The sequence below is a fragment of the Neovison vison genome, chromosome 2 (assembly GCF_020171115.1).
Source record: "Neovison vison isolate M4711 chromosome 2, ASM_NN_V1, whole genome shotgun sequence".
In the NCBI taxonomy this organism is placed as follows: domain Eukaryota; kingdom Metazoa; phylum Chordata; class Mammalia; order Carnivora; family Mustelidae; genus Neogale; species Neogale vison.
Genome location: NC_058092.1, coordinates 176,723,579 through 176,743,034, shown reverse-complemented (window position 1 = coordinate 176,743,034; position 19,456 = coordinate 176,723,579). Strand labels below are relative to the sequence as shown.

Here is a 19,456-nt window from a genome sequence, read left to right as displayed (position 1 = left end):
TAAACGGGGAGCCTGATGTGGAACTCCATCTCAGGAGCCATGAGATCATGACCTGAGTCAAATGCAGACGCTGAACTGACTGAGCCACCCAGACACTCCTAAACTGGAGAGCTCTTGAAGGAACTCTCCCCTTCCCAGTAATGCTCTCCATTCTCAGATACTCTAAAGTCTAAGAAATTTGGAAAGGATCTAGCTAGCTATTATTTTAATTTATCCAACCTGAAACAATCAGTTGGCAAATGGATATTTTTCTTCTAAAATCATATTTTACTAAGCATATTTAAGGGGCTTGAGGTGTTTTCAATCATTCTACTGCAATATAACAGTTAATTTTAAGAGCTCTGTGAGTTTGATTTGTATTTAAGGTTTTTACAATCTATATATAGGTTGGTCTTTAATAACCATTTATACATTGCTTCTTTTTATATAGGTCATGTATTCTCCTGGGAGAGTAACAAGATTAGAAATAACAAATACAGTACAGAATAAATTAAAGTGCTTCAAACTGCATTATATAATTTCAGAAAATTGGCTTCACACTGAAACGTTTAAATAAGAAAACCAAGTGATTTAAGGGGGAGAAAAAAACCCATAGTATATGCATTTTAATTACTATTGTTTAGCATGTTTTATCCTTGGCAGTGTCGTATCTGTTCACAGGGCTCCAGTAATGCGGCAGCTCACTGGGTCAATATGGATAAAATTATTATTATTTTTCCTTATTTAAAAAAGTTGGCTTCATTCTCCCTGAAGATGAATAGCATTTATTAGTCAAAATGTCAAAGGAGTATCGTAAAAGTAATTGTACTTTTATATATAATTCTCCAAACTCTTGTATACAAAATGTCCTTATTACCCTTAGTGCCATAAATTTGGAGGCCGTTATGGGACAGGAGATAGCAAAATGGGGGCCAATACTTTTCTAATTACTTCAGATAATAAAATGTGGACCTTGGTTTTCCTCTCCCAACAAAATGAAGGAGTTCGGCTGCTAAGTAGGGTCTATTATTCTGGCTGGTTGTGTTTGTTTCTGTGAAGCTTAGCATCGCTCTCCTTGTACTGGGTCCTCAGGCCTTTTTCAATTTTTCTATTCGTGCATTAAAGGCCTCTTCCTGTATTTGCAGCTTTTCGTTTATCTCGGTCTGTGAAGACAATCATAAAAAAGTGGTTATGATGGAGCTATCTTTTGCTGCACATTGTCTTTGTGGTTTTGACATACTATAGTGCCTAAAGACAGACATTATCCCTCACACACCTTCCTGTTTTGCAGACAGAGCCGTGTTTCAGCCTGTAGTGATGTGATAAACTTTATCATATTTCTGTGCACATTCCCGACGTATAGCATGGCTGCTGTGAACAGGAAGTGGTATTTGGACAGCCATTTTTCACATAGCCTTGTGTTGGGAGATAGGATAATTTATCTGTATTTTCAGACAGACTTTACCAATAAGCACCGAATCAGAATAACTGCTCTGGGCTCAGTGAGGGCGGCGTCGTGGCTCCCCCCACCCCTGTGCCAAGATGTTTTTGTCTCCTGTGTAATACCTTCTAAATGAGATCTCAGAAAGCTTCTGTTGTGAAATCACAACACAAATAATCTCACAATTAGAACAGTTCTCATAATTAAGAATATTCATCATACATTATAACTCTTGGAATTATGCCACTTTGTGGTACAGTTTGGGTAGAAAAAAGTACGTGATTGCTGACAGGTTTGAGTGTTTGCTGCAGCTGTGATAGCATTTAGCCTCTGGCAGTGATATTCTGTGGGCTGACATTACTACCTGCACAATTCCAGAAATCCTTCCACATTATCTGAACATTAGTAGTCCCGGAAATGTCTTCCCTTTCTCATGACAGATAATAAAATTATGTATCGAGAAGCCAGTGGCGAACGATGTGGCAAAACTGGTGTTTTGTTTAGGTGATTTAAGAAATGTTTACGACCGTACGAGGAGTAGTTCATACACATAACTATTAATAAGCAATTTGAAGTTTAGAATGTTAACATCTATAACATAATTTGATGTCTTTGGGGTTACTGCATTTTGAGAAACTTCTGTTATTTCAATTTATACAGAATACATTAAAAAAATAAAATACTGTTTTGGGCTACATATAAATGTTCATTCTTCTTTATTTATTTATGAGTGTAACTGTAATAGATAGTTTTGAATTGTACACCCTGGTTACCTTATCGGATAAGATTTTGTTTCACTTTCATGGTAAGAATTAAAAAAAAAAAGATATTTCTGAAAAGATCATTGATGTTAACAATTCTAGATCCTTATGTGAGTATCTGTCTTTTTGATTCAAGTTTTTTTTTTCATTGTTATTATTATTATTTTTTAAAAGATTTTATTTATTTATTTGTCAGAGAGAGAGAGTGAGCACAGGCAGACAGAGTGGCAGAGGGAGAAGCAGGCTCCCCATGGAGCAAGGAGCCCGATGCGGGACTCAATCCCAGGACGCTGGGGTCATGACCTGAGCCAAAGGCAGCCGCTTAACCAACTGAGCCACCCCGGCATCCCTCATTGTTATTATTTTTAAAAAAAGATTTATTTACTTTTGAAAGAGAGAGAAAGCATGCATGAGGTGGGGGCAGAGGGAGAGGGAGAGACTCTCAAGCAGACTCCCTGCTGAGTGCAGTCCTGACGTGGGGCTCCATCTCAGCAGCCTGAGATCATGACCTGACCTGAAATCAAGAGTCAGACACCTAACCGACTGAGTCACCGAGGTGCCCTGATTCAAGTTTTATCAAGCCCTACCTGAGGCTCTGGCCTCTGGTTTCTCATTTTTTTCCCTTTTTCCTTTCTTGGTGGTTGGGTGAGGAGGCAAGGAAGAATGAACTTGGGTCTCCAGATTATAAAGGAACTCTGTCATTTTTCAGAAATCACTAATCCCCTCGGTCATGGTTTTAGTAGAGGTGGAAAGAGCACCGGTCTAGGAGATGGATTAATTTAGTTATGTAGCCTTGGATAAGTCACTTAGCCACCTGGGGTATTAGTTCTTACCTGAAAAATTAAGTAGTTAAAAATTAAGTATGTTAACATTACATGCTAACTTTTAAATTCGTAACTCCAACTCCTAATTTTCTGATATATTCACCAATGTTATATTTCAGTAGTATGACTGTGAAATATTTTTAAAATATGTTACTCCTGCTTCTTTCTGGTGTGCAACCTAATAGATGATATAGAAATTGAAATGGTTTGAAGAAATAATCTTGTCACAATTCCAAAGGATTGAGAAACATTATTCTAACTAAGCAGTTAATTAACTCTTCCCACTTTCAATTAATGTGTTCCATGTCCACTTATACTTTCATTTTTTTCAACTAAGGACACCAGCTTCTGTTTTACTGTGTCACCAGTGTTTGCACATTAACCCGGAGACCTCTCTGGTATTTCACCGGAACAAAAATCATTGACACGGGTGTGGGCTTGGGGGAGAAGGTTCGTGAGGATAAGGTCTGTGCCAAATAGCATTGACATCTCAGATCTCTAGACCATGGTGATCAGTACTTCAGTTCAGGTACAACCAGCAGAGTCTGGATGAAAAGCCTCCTGCTCTGGTCAAGAACGAGGTTGTCATTAGTCTACCATATCTCCATGTTATTCTTCAAATGCTGCTGAACAGATGATTAGCTATCCCACAACCACTAGCATAGGGAAAGTTTCTTTTGCCTTTAAGGTAAGAATGGAAAACCTATGACTGGGGTGCCTAGGTGGCTCAGTGGGTTAAAGCCTCTGCCTTCAGCTCGGGTCATGATCCCAGGGTCCTGGTATCAAGCCCCACATTGGGCTCTCTGCTCATAGGGGGACTTACTTCCTCCTCTCTCTCTGTCTGCCTCTCTGCCTACTTGTGATCTCTGTCAAATAAATAAATAAAATCTTAAAAAAATAATAATAGTACAAGACCTAATAAAAAAAAAAAAAAGAAAGAAAACCCATGACCTGGGCTCAGTATCCTCTCACTGACCACTACCTTGAGGTGTTCTCCCATTCAGTTTTTCTAACCTGGAAATTCAAGTTGACCTAAAAATACCTCAAGTCCCAAGATGGCAAACTTCCCTCAAGGTTTTTACATTATTTTGCCCTGTTGCTTGGACAGGGCCAACAGCCAACATTTAATGTAAGAATTTAGTGTTAGTATTCATATTTCTCTGAAACGTAATTCTTTAAATATATTAAAGTTTGTTCCATTGGGTATAATTTTTATTATACAATTCAGGGCCAAAATAATTTCATTTTGAATGTATCTTTAAAATTATAATACCTAAACTATATAAGCTTAAAATGTTTGCTCTATTCAGTATAATTTTAATTAACATCTCAGGGCCAAGATAACTTCATTCTTAATAAATCTCTAGAACTATAAAGTGCGTCAATGGGAAAATAAGTGGATTAACATAAAAATTTAAAGATTCACACTACATTCTCTGAAATTTCTGAATTATAAAAAGTGAAAATGCCTGAAACCACACTGGAGAAGGAGCTCTAAAAAAACTGGATTCAAAACATGAATTCTCTACTGCCGTTTCCTCCAAAAATTATAATAACAACATGGCTCTTAAATAAAGGAGAAAAAAAACCTATTGGAAAATTGAAAACATCTTGCAAATATTAATTCATTAACTGTTCCTACAGTCAGTCAGCATGTTCCTACCCTGACCACTGACATGTGGCTACCTTTGAACAGGAACGTTGCAATTTTAAGAGCCAGCAACATTGGAAGTCAGGGTTTAGAAGGGGAAAATAACCTACCTATCTAAAACAGGGGAAAAATTTTAGGTAGGCAGAGAGTAATTAAACTTGGGACTTGACCAAGACACAAGGGTAAACACTGAAATCGTGCCACACCACTGGAGTATTAAAGTCCAAAGTAGTCTGGTTGTGATATTAGAGGTTGTGTGGTTTTTGTGGATAACACTGGGATTAGAACTAGAATCCAGGTCACAGCTCCCTTTCGGGGCCTTTCAACAGTTTCTGACCCTGGAAATGCTGGATAAATGATTTAGTCTTTCCATGTCTATCATTTTCCAATTTGCTTATCAGGGAAGTGCCTGACTCTTACTCATGTAGTTTACCAGGACTGTTGAGAGAAAAGACATAAAGGGGTTTGCTATATCTTGAGACATTGTATAAATCCACATCACCAAGCCATTTTACTGAAAAATCAGCAGTAATTTGGCCCAGATTAATGTCCACGAGTCCACTTAAAATGGAAAGGATTGTGGCACCTAAAAGATCTGCTCCCACCACCTCTGGTCTAAGTCCTTTCTATGCCCAATTGCATTTAGATGAACCAGCTAATGAACTTCCAGGGCCAGGAAGGTTGGCTTCAGGCCAAAGAGACAATAACACACGCATACAGTAATCATATTCTTTCTGTTATAGAGTAGTGGTATAAGTGTTGCAAACTCTAACAGTTAAAAAAAAATTCAATGAACAGTTAAAAATATACTGCTCACTACATGGAACATGGCCTTGGTAAAGATGTTTTCAATTTTGGGAGCCTGCAAACAATTCTATTACTGTCTAGTAGTTCCTCAGCAATAATTTCAGAGCTGCAGGATGGCAAAGGAGCCCAGGGCCATGATTATACATAAACTATATTTAGATGAAATGTTATCAAATCTAAAAAGGAGATATGTTCTGAACTCGGTTTAATTCAACTGCACTCTGCCCTTCCACACAGTAACCAGTTATTACATTCATGGGATTGTTAACAATAAAGCTTTGTGTAAAACGTGTTCTACCACTATTTCTGGTAAACACTAAACACCCCTTATTAAGCTGAGGACTTTGGCTGATTCTGTTCGTATCAAATCATTAAATGTTCATGTAAATAGTGCATTAACGTTTGATGATTAGACAAGTAACAAGGTATGCTTATGCCAAGCCGATCTTTTGCTCTCTCTAAATTAGTTGTTAATATGATGTGCTTTTCATATATCATCTCATGTTCAGATAACAATTAAATCCCTCCCTGAGATGCATTAATATTTTAACCATGTAGTATGTTGTTCTATTGATTCATGGTCATTTCTACAAGAAATCATAAATCTTCTTAAAATATGCAATTCACTTATTTAACCATTTTGCCTGAAAAATGATGTTAAATCTTTGTGTTTAGGTAAAGATGGGTTTTTGTTTTGTTTGGACAGGAAAAAAAGATTAAACATAAAGTTAAACTGATTGATGCCGTGAGCTACCGGGATAGCTGTCCCATCCCCATTTCCATGCAGCCTTTGGTGAACATGGCTTAGCTACTAATGGTACTGAAAAATGAACAAACTACCTGACAGGGAGTTCAAGGATTTTAAGGCCTCTCCTTACAAATTTGGTGAGAAGACTTACCTAAAAACCGTGGTTGAAATTCCACGTTCATTCTCGGTTTACTCTTGTATGAGCCATGTTTAGAGTGTGACAGGCATGGAGTCTTTACAGTGTGACTTTTTGGGTTCTGATGGTGGGGGATTTTGGAAACTGGCAACACACCCCACCACTAGGTGTTGTTGGTGAATCTGTTTTGTGATCTTATTGAGTCTCCGATGACTCAACTGTGAATTACGTGGAGATGTGAAATTGAAGTCCTCCATCCTAAGGATCACTCTTGCTGGAAGAGTGTGGATAGTGTTTACAGACATTAAAGCTCAGGCTGGCTAATTAACCAGTAATAATAAAGTAAGTGAGCACACTATCAAGGGTGAGTACCTGAATGCCAATTACAATATCATCTGTGACTTGATCCAACACTGCTTTTATATCCTTGATGGTGAAACCCACTAAAGGATCCATGGCCAAAGTGTTGGCTTCTGATTGAGATTCCTCAGGGCCTTGTTCTTGATCCAATCCCTGGAATATTAAAAGGAAAGCACACTTAAGTGACTTCTGGAACATTCAGTGATTTATATGTGCCCTCAGTCCTCTCCTGGGTGCTTTTCTACAAGGAACGATGTCAATCTGGAAGAAGATTTTGATTGGATGTTATCCTGCATTTCTGTTACTCATGAGCATCAGGACAGATCAAGTCATGGGGCTGCTAATCAGTACTTACTTTGAGGAAAGTGAAGGTAGAGAGATTAAAATTGCTGAGCCATCCTCAGCTGGCCCACCAGCTAGTCAACCCTAAAAGAAATGTTTATATTGAGCTGGGAAAAATCAGGGGGAAAGACAACGGAAGAGCATTTTTTTTTTCTCCTGCCCATAGAGAATATAATGCTGAAACCAGGTGAATTAAGAGACAGAAGGAAACCTACCTTCATTTCTGTATCCAGTTTTGGGGGTGTCTCTATGAATGTTGAATAAATATCAAATGAGATTCCTTCTTCTAGAGGATCTGGGAAGAGACCACCTGAAGGTTTGACAACCTCTAACACTTGCTGGAGGGGAAGAAAAGAGCTGTATTATGAAAAAGCCTTTGGTGACTAACCACAATTTCGGCCAATTCATTCATCTCTCTCTATACTGTAATGAATATATAGTATATAATACATAGCACATATTACATAACATACATCATATACCTATTATCAATTAAACTAATTAAAATTATATAATACATAATTATGTATGATTAATATAACATAAAATTTTTACATGAGTATGCATATGTTTATACATAGTTCCAAGTCTATTATCTTTTAAATGCTATCTCCTCTGAATTCTTTTTTTTTTTTTTTTAAAGATTTTATTTATTTATTTGAGAGAGAGAGAGACAGTGAGAGAGAGCACGAGCGAGGAGAAGGTCAGAGAGCGAAGCAGACTCCCCATGGAGCTGGGAGCCTGATGCGGGACTCGATCCCTGGACTCCAGGATCACGCCCTGAGCCGAAGGCAGTCGTCCAACCGACTGAGCCACCCAGGCGTCCCAAACAAGTAAGGCTTTTTTTTTTTTTTTTTTTTTTTTTAAAGATTTTATTTATTTATTTGAGAGAGAGATACAGTGAGAGAGAGAATGAGCGGGGAGAAGGTCAGAGAGCGAAGCAGACTCCCCATGGAGCTGGGAGCCTGATGTGGGACTCGATCCCGGGACTCCAGGATCACGCCCTGAGCCGGAGGCAGTCGTCAAACCAACTGCGCCACCCAGGCGTCCCTCTCCTCTGAATTCTTGACACCACTGCCCTCTTAGTTCTCTGTTGCTTTTTGTTCTCTGTATCTCTGTATCTGATAATTAGCATTTTATTCTTCCCACTGTCTTATTCTCTTTCTATACTATGTGGCTTAGTACTCCATTTTATACTGCCTTGATCTTTAATTTTTTTTTTGATCTTTAATTGTTTTATGCATCAGTGTCCCCTCCTGTTTCCTTCAAGCTCTCTGTAGTTAGAGACCATGCTTTAGATCCTTTGTATACCTTCTCCAGTTCTGGCAGAGGTTGGGCGCTTGAAATATTTACCAACAGACTAATGGTGATCAACGTTACTCAGCAGAGTGTGGCCATTCTTGGGGGCAATGGCAAAGTGACCACCGAGAACTTGGTGATGAAGACAATAAAGGCTCTGAAGGTTAATGCATAAAGTCAGTACACTATGAATCAGAGAAGAGATCTGCAAAACCAACCGAAAACACAGAGGGCAAGGCAAGACCTCACCAGGAGCACTTCAGAATTGCATAGCAAGTGGGCAAAACTGAGGGAGGGCAATGGTAAGTCAAAACTGGAAATGAAGAAATAGGAGTCAAAGAAGTCAACTTAAGTGGTGTCCATCCCACCATGACTTGGAGGTGAGAAAGAGAGGAAGGTACTGATGATGGCAAACATCTAAATCATTTAATTCCTTTTGTTAAAATTATGATTCTAACAATTCAACATTTTGATCGTAATTTGACTTCCCATCTCCATTGATCTATAAAGAAGTGCCGAGCTCAGTGCTTTGATCATCATGCCCTATTAAACTCCTCACTGTACATCAGTACGTTGATGTTCTCGTTTATACAGTGAGCTTGCTTTTGAGGCCTAGAGGTGAAGCTACCCACCACGTGCTGACAAAGACAAACCATGAACATACATGTTTAAAGACAAAAGTCTGGAAATGCATAAAATCACCAGGTAATTACCATCCTCCAGGACCTGAAAAAACTGGAAATCATCATCCATTCATTTCTAAGTTCTCCACAATATTTCTTTTTTTTTAATTGCTATTTTTGATTAATTATTTTTTATTAACATGTAATGTATTATTTGCCCCAAGGGTACAGGTCTGTGAATCGTCAGGCTTACACACTTCACAGCACTCACCATAGCACATACCCTCCCCACTATCCATAACCCAACCTCTTCTCCACATCATTTCAAGTTAACTTTCATGTTAAACATGAAATCATGTATAACTTACAGGTTGTAATGTTTCAAAATGATTGAAACATTTTGAATTTTAATAATTGAATATTTATAATATTTTTTATTTAGATAGGTTTGGGAATGTCCAGAAAACTTAAGCTAATGCTTGGTCATCCCAATGTATTTCATACTGAATTCATATTATTAACTTTAATTCGATTTTATGGGAAGTTGCTGCTTAGTAAATCTAGAGAAAGACTGAAGTGTTAGATAGAAGTTAATAGTCAAGGCAATTTGGAAACCAAGAGATTAAATGGTTGACTTAAGGTCAAATCATCACCGAGGGCCCAGGCTGGGAGTTAAACCCCACTGTGCCAACTTCTCAGCCTGTGCAGTTTTCAGTATCCATGTCATCATGTTGCTGTACTTGGAAATTATTGATTATTATTAATCACTTAATCTCTATTCTGTTAGGTGACATCATTCCAGATTATTTTTCTTAAATTGACGAAACATTAATAGAAATATAAAAAATATAGAACAATCCTTTTCTTTCATCATGTTCACAAGTCATCTTTTCCCCTAAATGAGACATGCAAATGTTTTCTTCTTCCCACAAAATTATTTGTGTCTTTTTTTCATCCTCCCACACCTTATATTGCTCTTTATTTTACCAAGCTTGGAAAATGAAACAGCTAAATATAATTTAGTGTTCTTTGCAACATTATCAGTAAAATAAATAAGCTGCACATGGGAATCCAGAGACAAGGGTGGATGATGAAGCATTTAATGAGTGGTGCACACGCTCACAGAGGGTGAGGAATGGAAATTTGGGGGAAGTGGTGGCGAGTCAGTCATTGGAAAGCAGAGAGCAAGGAACCCAGTAGGGTTTGCTGCTTTTACTGTATGCCCAGAGAAGGAAAGCATGAGCAAACCTTCAAGGTAAAATATTTCTTTTATTGAAGCAGAATTTTATTTTGCTGCTCTTGTCAAATCTGTCTTGCAGCTCTGTTTTTCTACACACAGGCTAGGACTTTCTGCGAATTTTTTCTGACCCTGTCGTGGAAGTTCTCAGCAGATCACCTCTGCATCCTGGTGGTAACAGATCCCCCCCCCTCATGCCTTTTCTTCCATCGGATGGTACACATAAGTGCAAGAGACACATTTGTGGGCAAGTTTCGTCCCTCACACCTCTGTGGTTTGCATTTCTTTACGAGGCTCATCTGAACTACTTGCCAATTACCCAGTTTTCCTGGTCTTTGGCAGTGTGTGTGTGTGTGTGTGTGTGTGTGTGTGTGTAGCAGGCACATACTTGGGAACCTGGGCCACTTCCAGCCCTACGTTTTTATTTAATTAATTAATTAATTATTTTTTTTGGTGGAGTGGAACTCCTGTTTATCTCAAGAACCTCTTTTGCTTGATTTTTATGAATATATCTCATAACTCATACAGCTATTCATTTGATTTAATTCCTGCACAAAAACTTGTGGTGAGAATTTCTTCAGAGTGTTTTGCATACTATCAGTGAACCAAATCATAGCCACATTTTTCTCTTTCACAAAGAGTTACATTTGGCTTTGTTACTAAGATACTACAAAGGAAAGAAATGCCCCAGTTTTAGATGGGGGTAAATATAATGTCACCTCATTAATAAGAAGACATACTGTCAAATATATAAGTTTGAAATAAACCTAGTGCCAGAAGCATCATAGTGATTTTCCCCCATTAAGAAGTCTTTTTAAAAAATAAGTTTAAGGAAAATTAGAATCAATAATTGTGGTGAGAGCAGAGAGCTAGCAAATATGTTTAAATGAAACCGTCTGATGCAATACTTTCTTAAAAAAATACAATTAGGCCTTTGTATTTTTTCTTAACAAAACCTCATGTTTTACAACATCACTGGTTCTGTAATAAAATCTATTTAAAACAGAAAGACATGGTCAGCTTTATTAAGTTATATTTTCTGAAAGAACGTTATAATTTCCTCAAGTCTATGAATAGTCGAGGCAAATTAAATAAAGCTAGTTTTATAACTATTTTTATACATTCCTGTAGCATTGTAATTGTCTCATATTTTTTTCCTCAAAAGTCTAATATGTTACCTCTTAAACCTAGGAAAATAAAAACAGAAAAAGGATCAAGTATGTTTATTAAAAAAACTCTCCTATTTGGTACCCTGATTTAGCAAGCACCCTTTCTTCTTCTCTAAGAGAATAGCACCCATAATCTTCAGAGCAGGAAACAAAGGAAAAGACTTTAAGTGACTTGCCTGAGGCCTGAGGCTGAGATTAAAAATCAGGAGTTTCTGATTATACACATACATCCATTTGGCCAAATGATTGGTTTTGCTTGACTTTCAAATACCCCCTAAATATTACTTTGAATGTAAGGCAATAAATGTGTTTCTCTTGCCATTTTTGAATGCTTGCACACAAATGGATATAATAAAAACAATCATGTTGTTCCATGTGAATGCCATTTATATTTTTTCTGATAATGAGCAGACCATTTGAACCAAGGTGAGTACATTAAAAGTTCTAATAAAGAAGAGAATAGATTTCTAAACAGAATAATGGACTGTTAAGTGAACATACAATAAATAACGTCTACAGATGTGGTCGCTAGAAAATTAGTTTTGCATAACTTACCAATATACATTTCCTCCAGATGTTATCTGTTACATGAAAATTAACTTAAGTTAGCTATATTGTTCATTACGTGCACACTGCATTAGTGTTATTTAAGATGGTCTACAATCTGAGCTTTAGTTGAATTGTGCTATGGTATTTAAAGAATATCAAGTAAATGGCTTTTTGGCATAATTTAATACTCGTAAGTACAAAATTTCATCACTGAAACATTATGTAGGTTTTAAAAAATCCAAGATCTTTACTTTACAAGCCAAATGAAATCACTAGAATACTTTTAAGATTTTACATATTCAATATGAAATGGACATCTATCATGGGAATAAGTGATAGGAATTTTGAGTCCTCCTGGAACTAAGTACAGGGTCAGTGTAGGTTTAAAGAATGCTTATAGGAATTAGAATCTGCTCCAGATTTTATTGTGTCTGAGAAGTATAAAAATTGTATCTGAAAATTGTGTTACTACCTGCTTTCTTTTTCTATTTTATGTGTTCGTGTTAATGATAGTACGAAGTCTGGCTTACTGTTTTTGTTATCCTTTATTTTTTTTAATGTTTTTGTTTATTGTTACTTATTTTTTATTTTTCTTTGAAAAAAAGTGTGGGTGGATTTGTGGATAGTGGTTGTACTGATAAAATCCATGATCAAGGTGGCAATTACTAAATTATTAAATCCAATTATTAAAATATTCAAGATATTAAAAATGCCATTGAAATGACAACTCTCCACTGTTTTGAACAGCAGAAAGCAAGATAAATCTGTTAAACCTTTTTGGAGCGATAGAAATACGTACAAAAAACTGGTATGCTTTAAAAAGACATTTGTTTCAAATTGTCAGATGATGACTTCATATGTAAATCAAAACTTACTACAAAATGTCAAAGTTTCAAAAAGCAAACTTTATTGCAAACATTTCCCAATACTAAGGAAAAAAGGCAAAAAAATTCCTGTAATGTTTTAACTATTTTCTCCCCTTGAAAAAAGGCATTACTCATTTGCAAGTCTAATGAAGAGGTACATGTGTGGTTCTGGAAATTTTTAACAAAAATTGTAACCCATTGCCCACAATATACCACGCAAAAAGTAACAACATATGAGTGCCACCTGCAAAATGCAATAAACTCTGGTAATGTCATACTGAGGCCATAAATTTAAAATCAAAAGAGAGGAAATTCAAAAGCTCAGATTATCAGAGAAACTTCAATTAATCCATTTCTAAAGTGTTTTCTTTTGTGTTCAGGCCATTACAAACTTCTTAATATACCCCATAAACGTAGAATATCAATTCTGCTACAAGAGTCCTCCTCCCCCTTTGCATTTTTGACTTGGAAATAAATTTGCAAATGCAGCACATTAATTTTCTTTCCTGTGCTTAATATGCAGTATTTGCATTTTGAAAAGGTTCAAAATGTTGCCAGGCTTCTGCAGGGTATGAATAGACATCTAATAGCAACTTCTATTTTTATCCACAACACACTGGCAGTTTGAACATCTATAACTTAACAGAGCTTTGAGACCATCAGATCCACACGCTGATCACCTCAACAGTGACCAGTGACCCACGAAAAGTTAGGACAGGAAATGAAGACTCCCCATTCCAGATGAAGTGGCAAGGAGGAATTTAAGTTGGCAGGACCACAGTAAACCAAATTGCAGCCTGGCTAGGACACTCGAGTTAACACCTTGTGCCCATTTTTATTTAGATCTTTTGTTATAACTTGGGCTTGAATTTTTTTTTTAAAGTGAAATAACTAAAGAAACTGATTCCAGGGTATTTTAGACATCTCTAGTATTTCCAAGCGTAGTTCTGCTTAAGGCCAACATTACAATTCGAAAAGAAATGTGAGTACTCCTATCTTAATGACCTCAGACAACAAAATCCTCTCTAATGAATTTGGGTAAAAAAAAAAAAAAAAAAAAAAGTACCTTCTTGTAGTGTAAATGCAATTTAAAAGGAAAAGATGTTTTGATCTGGCTCTGGTGTAAACATTTCCTGAGGGATTGAACAGTTCTTCAGATACCCAGATATTTTCTAAAGATGGCAATAATCTGGAGGATAGACCACTGAATTATAGGCTTTAGACTTGGCTCTATTCCTAATTGTGTGATGCTAAGAAAATCCCTAGGTCTCAGTTTGTTTATCTGTAAGAGTAGGATAATGATAATTGCTACCTGGCTACTTCATTGAATTGTTTCAAGCACAAATTAAATAATGTGGATGAAAATTCTGGGAGTTCTTCAAAGGGAAAGTATTATTAAACCCAAAGGTGTATTATTATTATTATTTATAATTACTGTTATTATTGAAAGGATCATCTTTCTAATGGCAGCACTGGAAGAAAGAGTAGAGTAGCCATATTGAGAATATCGGTCCGTGGTATTTCTGTATGAAATAATTAACATTGCCCCAAGAGTCCAGCTAATGGAGAAGAGTATGTTAATAAGAACATGTTGTCACCCTGTTTCCATATAGTTACAGCCTTTAAATTACCAAATATGTATTCAATGCCACCTTATTTGGAGAGTTCCTCGGACCCAGATAACTTTTCTCTGGAGACCTAGATAGCATAACATAGTTGTTCTGTGACCTGATCGAGACTAAGGCAAACCACCTATTTAGAAAAGGAGATGTTTACATCTAAATTTCAAAATTAGAAAAACGGCCTCTTCACCCTTCCCCATCCAATGTGTCACTCTTTTCACCTTTCGTTTTTCAGCATCCAGTGTGGCCCGTGGTTGTCCAAACTGAGTTCACGCCCAAAAGATTTCCTTTAACAGATGTCATCAAAGGTGAGGACTTAGGGCCTATTGGACACATTTTTTAGAATGTCCTTTTTGTGAAAATTGGAACACCGGACCTCTTCAAACTGCTAAGTTCAACATTGTACTTTTGATTCTTAGATTGACCTTATCTTGCAACTTCCTTAGGGTGAGAGAGGGAATGTATGGTTGGTTCTATTATAAATAATTGGAAAATAACTAACAAAAAGCAACTCAGGGTGTATTTGCTTAGCTAACTAAGTTACACTCTGAAAGGGATATCCCTGAACTCAGTGTAGAGTATTTCAAACAGTTCTCATCATGGATAAATGTGTTTTAGCTTCATCCGGGCATTCTATTTAAAGCTTGATGGTTTTTAATATTTAAAATTGAGGAAATATTCTAAATTATCTCCTGTTTCAAGAATTAAGTATCAGGATCCGTAAATTAGTCAGCATGATAAAGACAAGTTATGCAATTATATTTGCTGCTTTGAGAAGCTGGTTTTGAATTTTCATATATAAATTTAAAAAATTGATTTTATATATGTTTCATTCTAATTATATCTTATGATAGGTTCCATGAAGATGAAATTAGTTCATGGGCTTTATATTTGAGAATACTCTTTTTGAACAAGTACCTGGAATTTGCAGAAAATCATCTGAGACAGAAAGTCATAATGATTAGAAGAGAAACTACAATATATGAAGGAACCCTAAGTCTTTGGTTCTAGTTTTTCTCTTTTCATGGGACTTCCTGTTATTCTCACAGCTTAAATTACCTGAGTAAGAGGAGGCTGAAACTATTTGGATAAAGCTATCCATGTAATTTACTTAACTTCAAAGCATACCAATTGACTTGCACTTCGGTCCTGAAGTCATCATCCGTTGGAAGTTAAAAAAAAAAAAAAAAAAAAAAAAGTAAAACTAAAAACCCCTCCAAAACAAACAAAAAAATTTTTTAAAACTATACTGAAATTAATTTCATTTAGAAATAAAAAGCTTTTTTTTTTTAAGGCTAAACCAGAATGTTTGTAGAGTGCTATGAAGTCTTTAGAAAAGTCAACATAATATTATTATTCCTGACCTCTTAGACCCAAGATGTCTATTTTAAGTAATCTGACATTAAAAATGTGCTGACAAATATAGATTAAAAAACAACACAGGAAGTTGTAAATCAGTTGGTAACCCTTAGCATCAAGGAAATAAGAGACCACGAAAATGTAGTCATTTACTTTAGTCAACCTCAACTTTAATTTTTAAATAAAGAAAATTCGCAGAAGGCATGATGTTTACATTTGGGATATTTTATTCATAGTTTGTGTGTTTCCTTTTTCTCCAGTGGGCTCATAAATTATTACAAGGAAACATGTCACAGTTATAAATATTTCCCCCTCAGCCTAACTCCCTCCACCATCCCTCCCCCAGCCCTCCTTTTAAAAAAATCTCCACTAACTGGTTCTTTAAGTGCAGTAGTCATTCTTCTTTGATCAGCAGGGCAGGATTTTCTTGCTTGGGAGAAAACTGCTGTTGATTACTCTTGTGTGCCTGGCGTTCTGGAAACTGGGCTCTTTCAGAGAGCATCCAGGTCCTTCCTTCTATGCCATGCAGCCCATTATTATATACACGGGGGTGTCATTATTTCTATAACTTAAAAAGAGTCTTGTCTTTCCTTCCCAGGAACAGCTCTAGGTCCTCTAGGTTTCTGAGGCTTTTCATGGAATCTGAATTCTTGGAAATTAATTACAAAACTGGTTTTGTGGACAATGACACACAGCAGTAGACTTCTGCAAAACAAAACAAAACAAAGAAAACCCCTTTCACCTTTCACCTATAATCTGTTAAAAATAAATTGAAATCATGGCAAATCTGAAAAGTTTAGGTGGTATCTGCATTTCAGATTTGAATGTTTTAGAAATCTGGTTCCCCTTCTCCCTCCTTAAATGTGTAGTCAGAGTCCTGGATTGACTCTGCCACTCAGTAGAGAGTATCTCTGGAACATGTTTTCTTTATTTGTAGAATCAGGGGGTTAAGCTAGGTCTTCTCTAGTTCAGTTACAGATGCTATTTCCTACATTACTAAATTTCAAGTGGGCTTTTCTCTATTTTAAACAAGGCTCAAAGTCGCTAGCCTGTGCAGATCCTCAGATTCAGTATTTTCTGTCATGATGTAGAAGAATATTTGGATGACACTCTCAGTACTTAATGGAGTCTTAGACAGGCTGCAGCTTGTCCATTTATTTCTACTTAATTATCCTCTGCAAACCAGTTCTTCTTTCATTTTCTTTCTCTCCCAAGGACATCACCAACTTCTTGGTTTCTGGACTCAAAACATTGAAGTTGTCTTCAGTTGTTCCCTCTCCCTTGGCTCTAACATTAAATCAAGTGTTGGGGGGCACCTCTGAGATGCGTGTCATACCAGCCCCCTTATTTTTCTTAACTGTGCCCACCTGTAGCCTCCAGAGCCAAGATCTTGCCTTCAGAGATCTTAACTCCAGCCATACCACATTACTACTTTCCCACTACGCACAGTGCTACAACACAGTGGGTGCTCTATAAACATTTGCTATGGAAAAAGAGAAAGCCAGTCAGCCAGCCAGCAAGGGTGAATGGAGGTGACTTCCCAGCTGTGAGTCTTGCCCATGCTGCCCTCTTTGCTGGGAGGGCACTTCTTCCTCATCCTGGCTGATCCATATTACATCTGCCCTTCCAGGCTAGCTCATTCACCTCGGTGAAGTTTTCCTTGATCTCCCTTGTGCCAGAGCATTTTGCTTGTTCCCCTTGAAGACTATTTGTTCTGTGTACGTTGAGTCACAGCTATGCAGGGCTGATCTCCCACCACTTTGTGGAAACGACTTGAGAGCAAAGACCGTGTTATTCATCTTGGGACCCTAGCTCAGGTCTTTGTACAAAGGCAGCATTCATTAGGTATTAAATACTCCATTAGGGTAACGATTCATTTAAGAATTTTCAGGGCTGACAACTTGTTTGATCTGCTATGATTCAGTTTTAAAAGTTTAACATGAAAAATCGTACCACTTGAGAAGCAAATCTAATGGTTTATTGTTGCATCAGGGCAATACCTGTATTTCTCAGTTATGAATGAATCCTAGAGTATTCGCTTGATTACCATAATGCCAAACAACAAAACCACCTCTCACTGACTTGACTGCATTGCTTAAATTGACTAAGAATTGTTTTACACAGTATAGTTTAAAATTCTAGAGAATTCCTTAGAGATACCACTTTCTCCCTACACAGCTTCTAATGGAAGTAATATTAACATCAGAAAATGCCTAGATTTTCTGAGTTGCCCAACTCCGGGGTCCATGATTCACATTGCTCTCCACTGACCATCCACCGTCATCCCCAGCCCCCAAAACAAATATGAATGGTACCCATTGGAGTTGTGGCAGTACTGCTCACCATCCAGGAAAATGAACACTGCTGATGAAGAAAAGAAACTCTCATTTATTGAGAATCTACTCTGAGCTTGGCATTGAGCTAGTTAGAAAGCACATTTTAAATATTAGGTCCTTCAAGTCATACTGCCTTGTGAAGAGAGGTTTTATAGACCTCATTTGGATGAAGAACCTAAAGCTCAAGAGTTTGGGCTCAGCCAAGATCACGCAACTAACTAGAGAATGGCAAATTCCGGCAGAACTTGAACTCAGATCTATTTAACGTCAAAATCCATGCACCTAATCCTCGGCAGCAAGTGAACCCCACTGTTTGTTTGTTTGCTTGTTTTTTTGTGGAGTCCTAATAATGTTTCTCTCTGGTTTACAAGTGAAAAAATATAGGATCAGGAAAGTGAAATGATATATGCACACTAGGGATCTGACCATAAATGGTCAGGGAATTTCAGAAAGAATTTATTTACCGGTTCCCCACAGCCCTACTGTGCATAATTCAAAATTAACTCAACAAAAATAAGACATGGAGGTTGTAATTTTTTTTTGAGATGGCAAGATGTAAAAGGCATTCGGTTTAAAAACAAATTTGAGAACATGCTTAATTCATTTGTGTAAGTAGGAATGCACAGGAGCACCAGTTTGCTGTTGGTGACTAAAACTGCATGTTTCCGCTCAAATAGCATTTTGTCTCATTTGTTGTAATTGTAATTACTGTTTTCTTTGGAATCACAGTTTTTTTTTTTTTTTCTAGGAACAGGCACATGCAGAAAAGCAACCAATAACCTAGACAGTTAAAAAACACATTGAGAAATGAGTATGGTTGTGTGAACAAATCTCTTGTGATTATTCTTCCACTGTGTGCTGTAATGTGCTTTAAATCCATTTCCATATTTTTAATTAACACTTAGTCCCAAAAAACTTTCTGGAGCCCATTTAAATCACAAATGGAGAAAAAAACAAATTTGCTTTATCAGAAAATTGACTATAGACTATTTTGGTGGCTTTTATTATTTTTACATTTTAATGATTAAAATTAAATATAGTCTGATTACTCACGACAGAAGACAGTGAAATAATTTTCATGGCTGATATAATTTTAAAGTCAAACCTGGGTGAATGAGATATTCATTCCGTTGTGGACGAGTTTCATTGTCCACCCTGTGGCTCTAATTTCTGATCAGCCCCATCCATTTCATGAAAAGAATTAGACAGCTGTACCAACTTACTCTTTTAGCAGAGACCCAGTGGCGCTTTGGCTTGATCTCAACAGCTGTCCTATAGGGACTATAGTGTTCTGTTTTACAGATTGTAGACACCTGTTTTCATAGTTTGCATCATTCATTTATTTTG

At 36.8% G+C, this 19,456-nt stretch overlaps 1 protein-coding gene across 2 annotated transcripts in view; it reads right to left on the bottom strand.

The window, feature by feature from the left end:
- Nucleotides 1-744: 744 nt before the first annotated feature.
- Nucleotides 745-19,456, bottom strand: part of CABCOCO1 (ciliary associated calcium binding coiled-coil 1) — a 117,490-nt gene continuing 98,778 nt past the window's right edge. Inside the window, exons 6-8 of one of the 2 annotated variants that reach the window (XM_044239595.1) lie at nt 7,265-7,387; nt 6,720-6,860; nt 745-1,142 (exon numbers count right to left, since the gene is read on the bottom strand). In XM_044239595.1, coding sequence (XP_044095530.1) covers nt 1,068-1,142; nt 6,720-6,860; nt 7,265-7,387 — 339 coding nt within the window. In that variant the 3' untranslated portion in view covers nt 745-1,067. Of the gene's footprint in view, nt 1,143-6,719; nt 6,861-7,264; nt 7,388-16,002; nt 16,479-19,456 lie in introns of those variants that run through there. The other variant, XM_044239593.1, reaches the window with a different exon arrangement.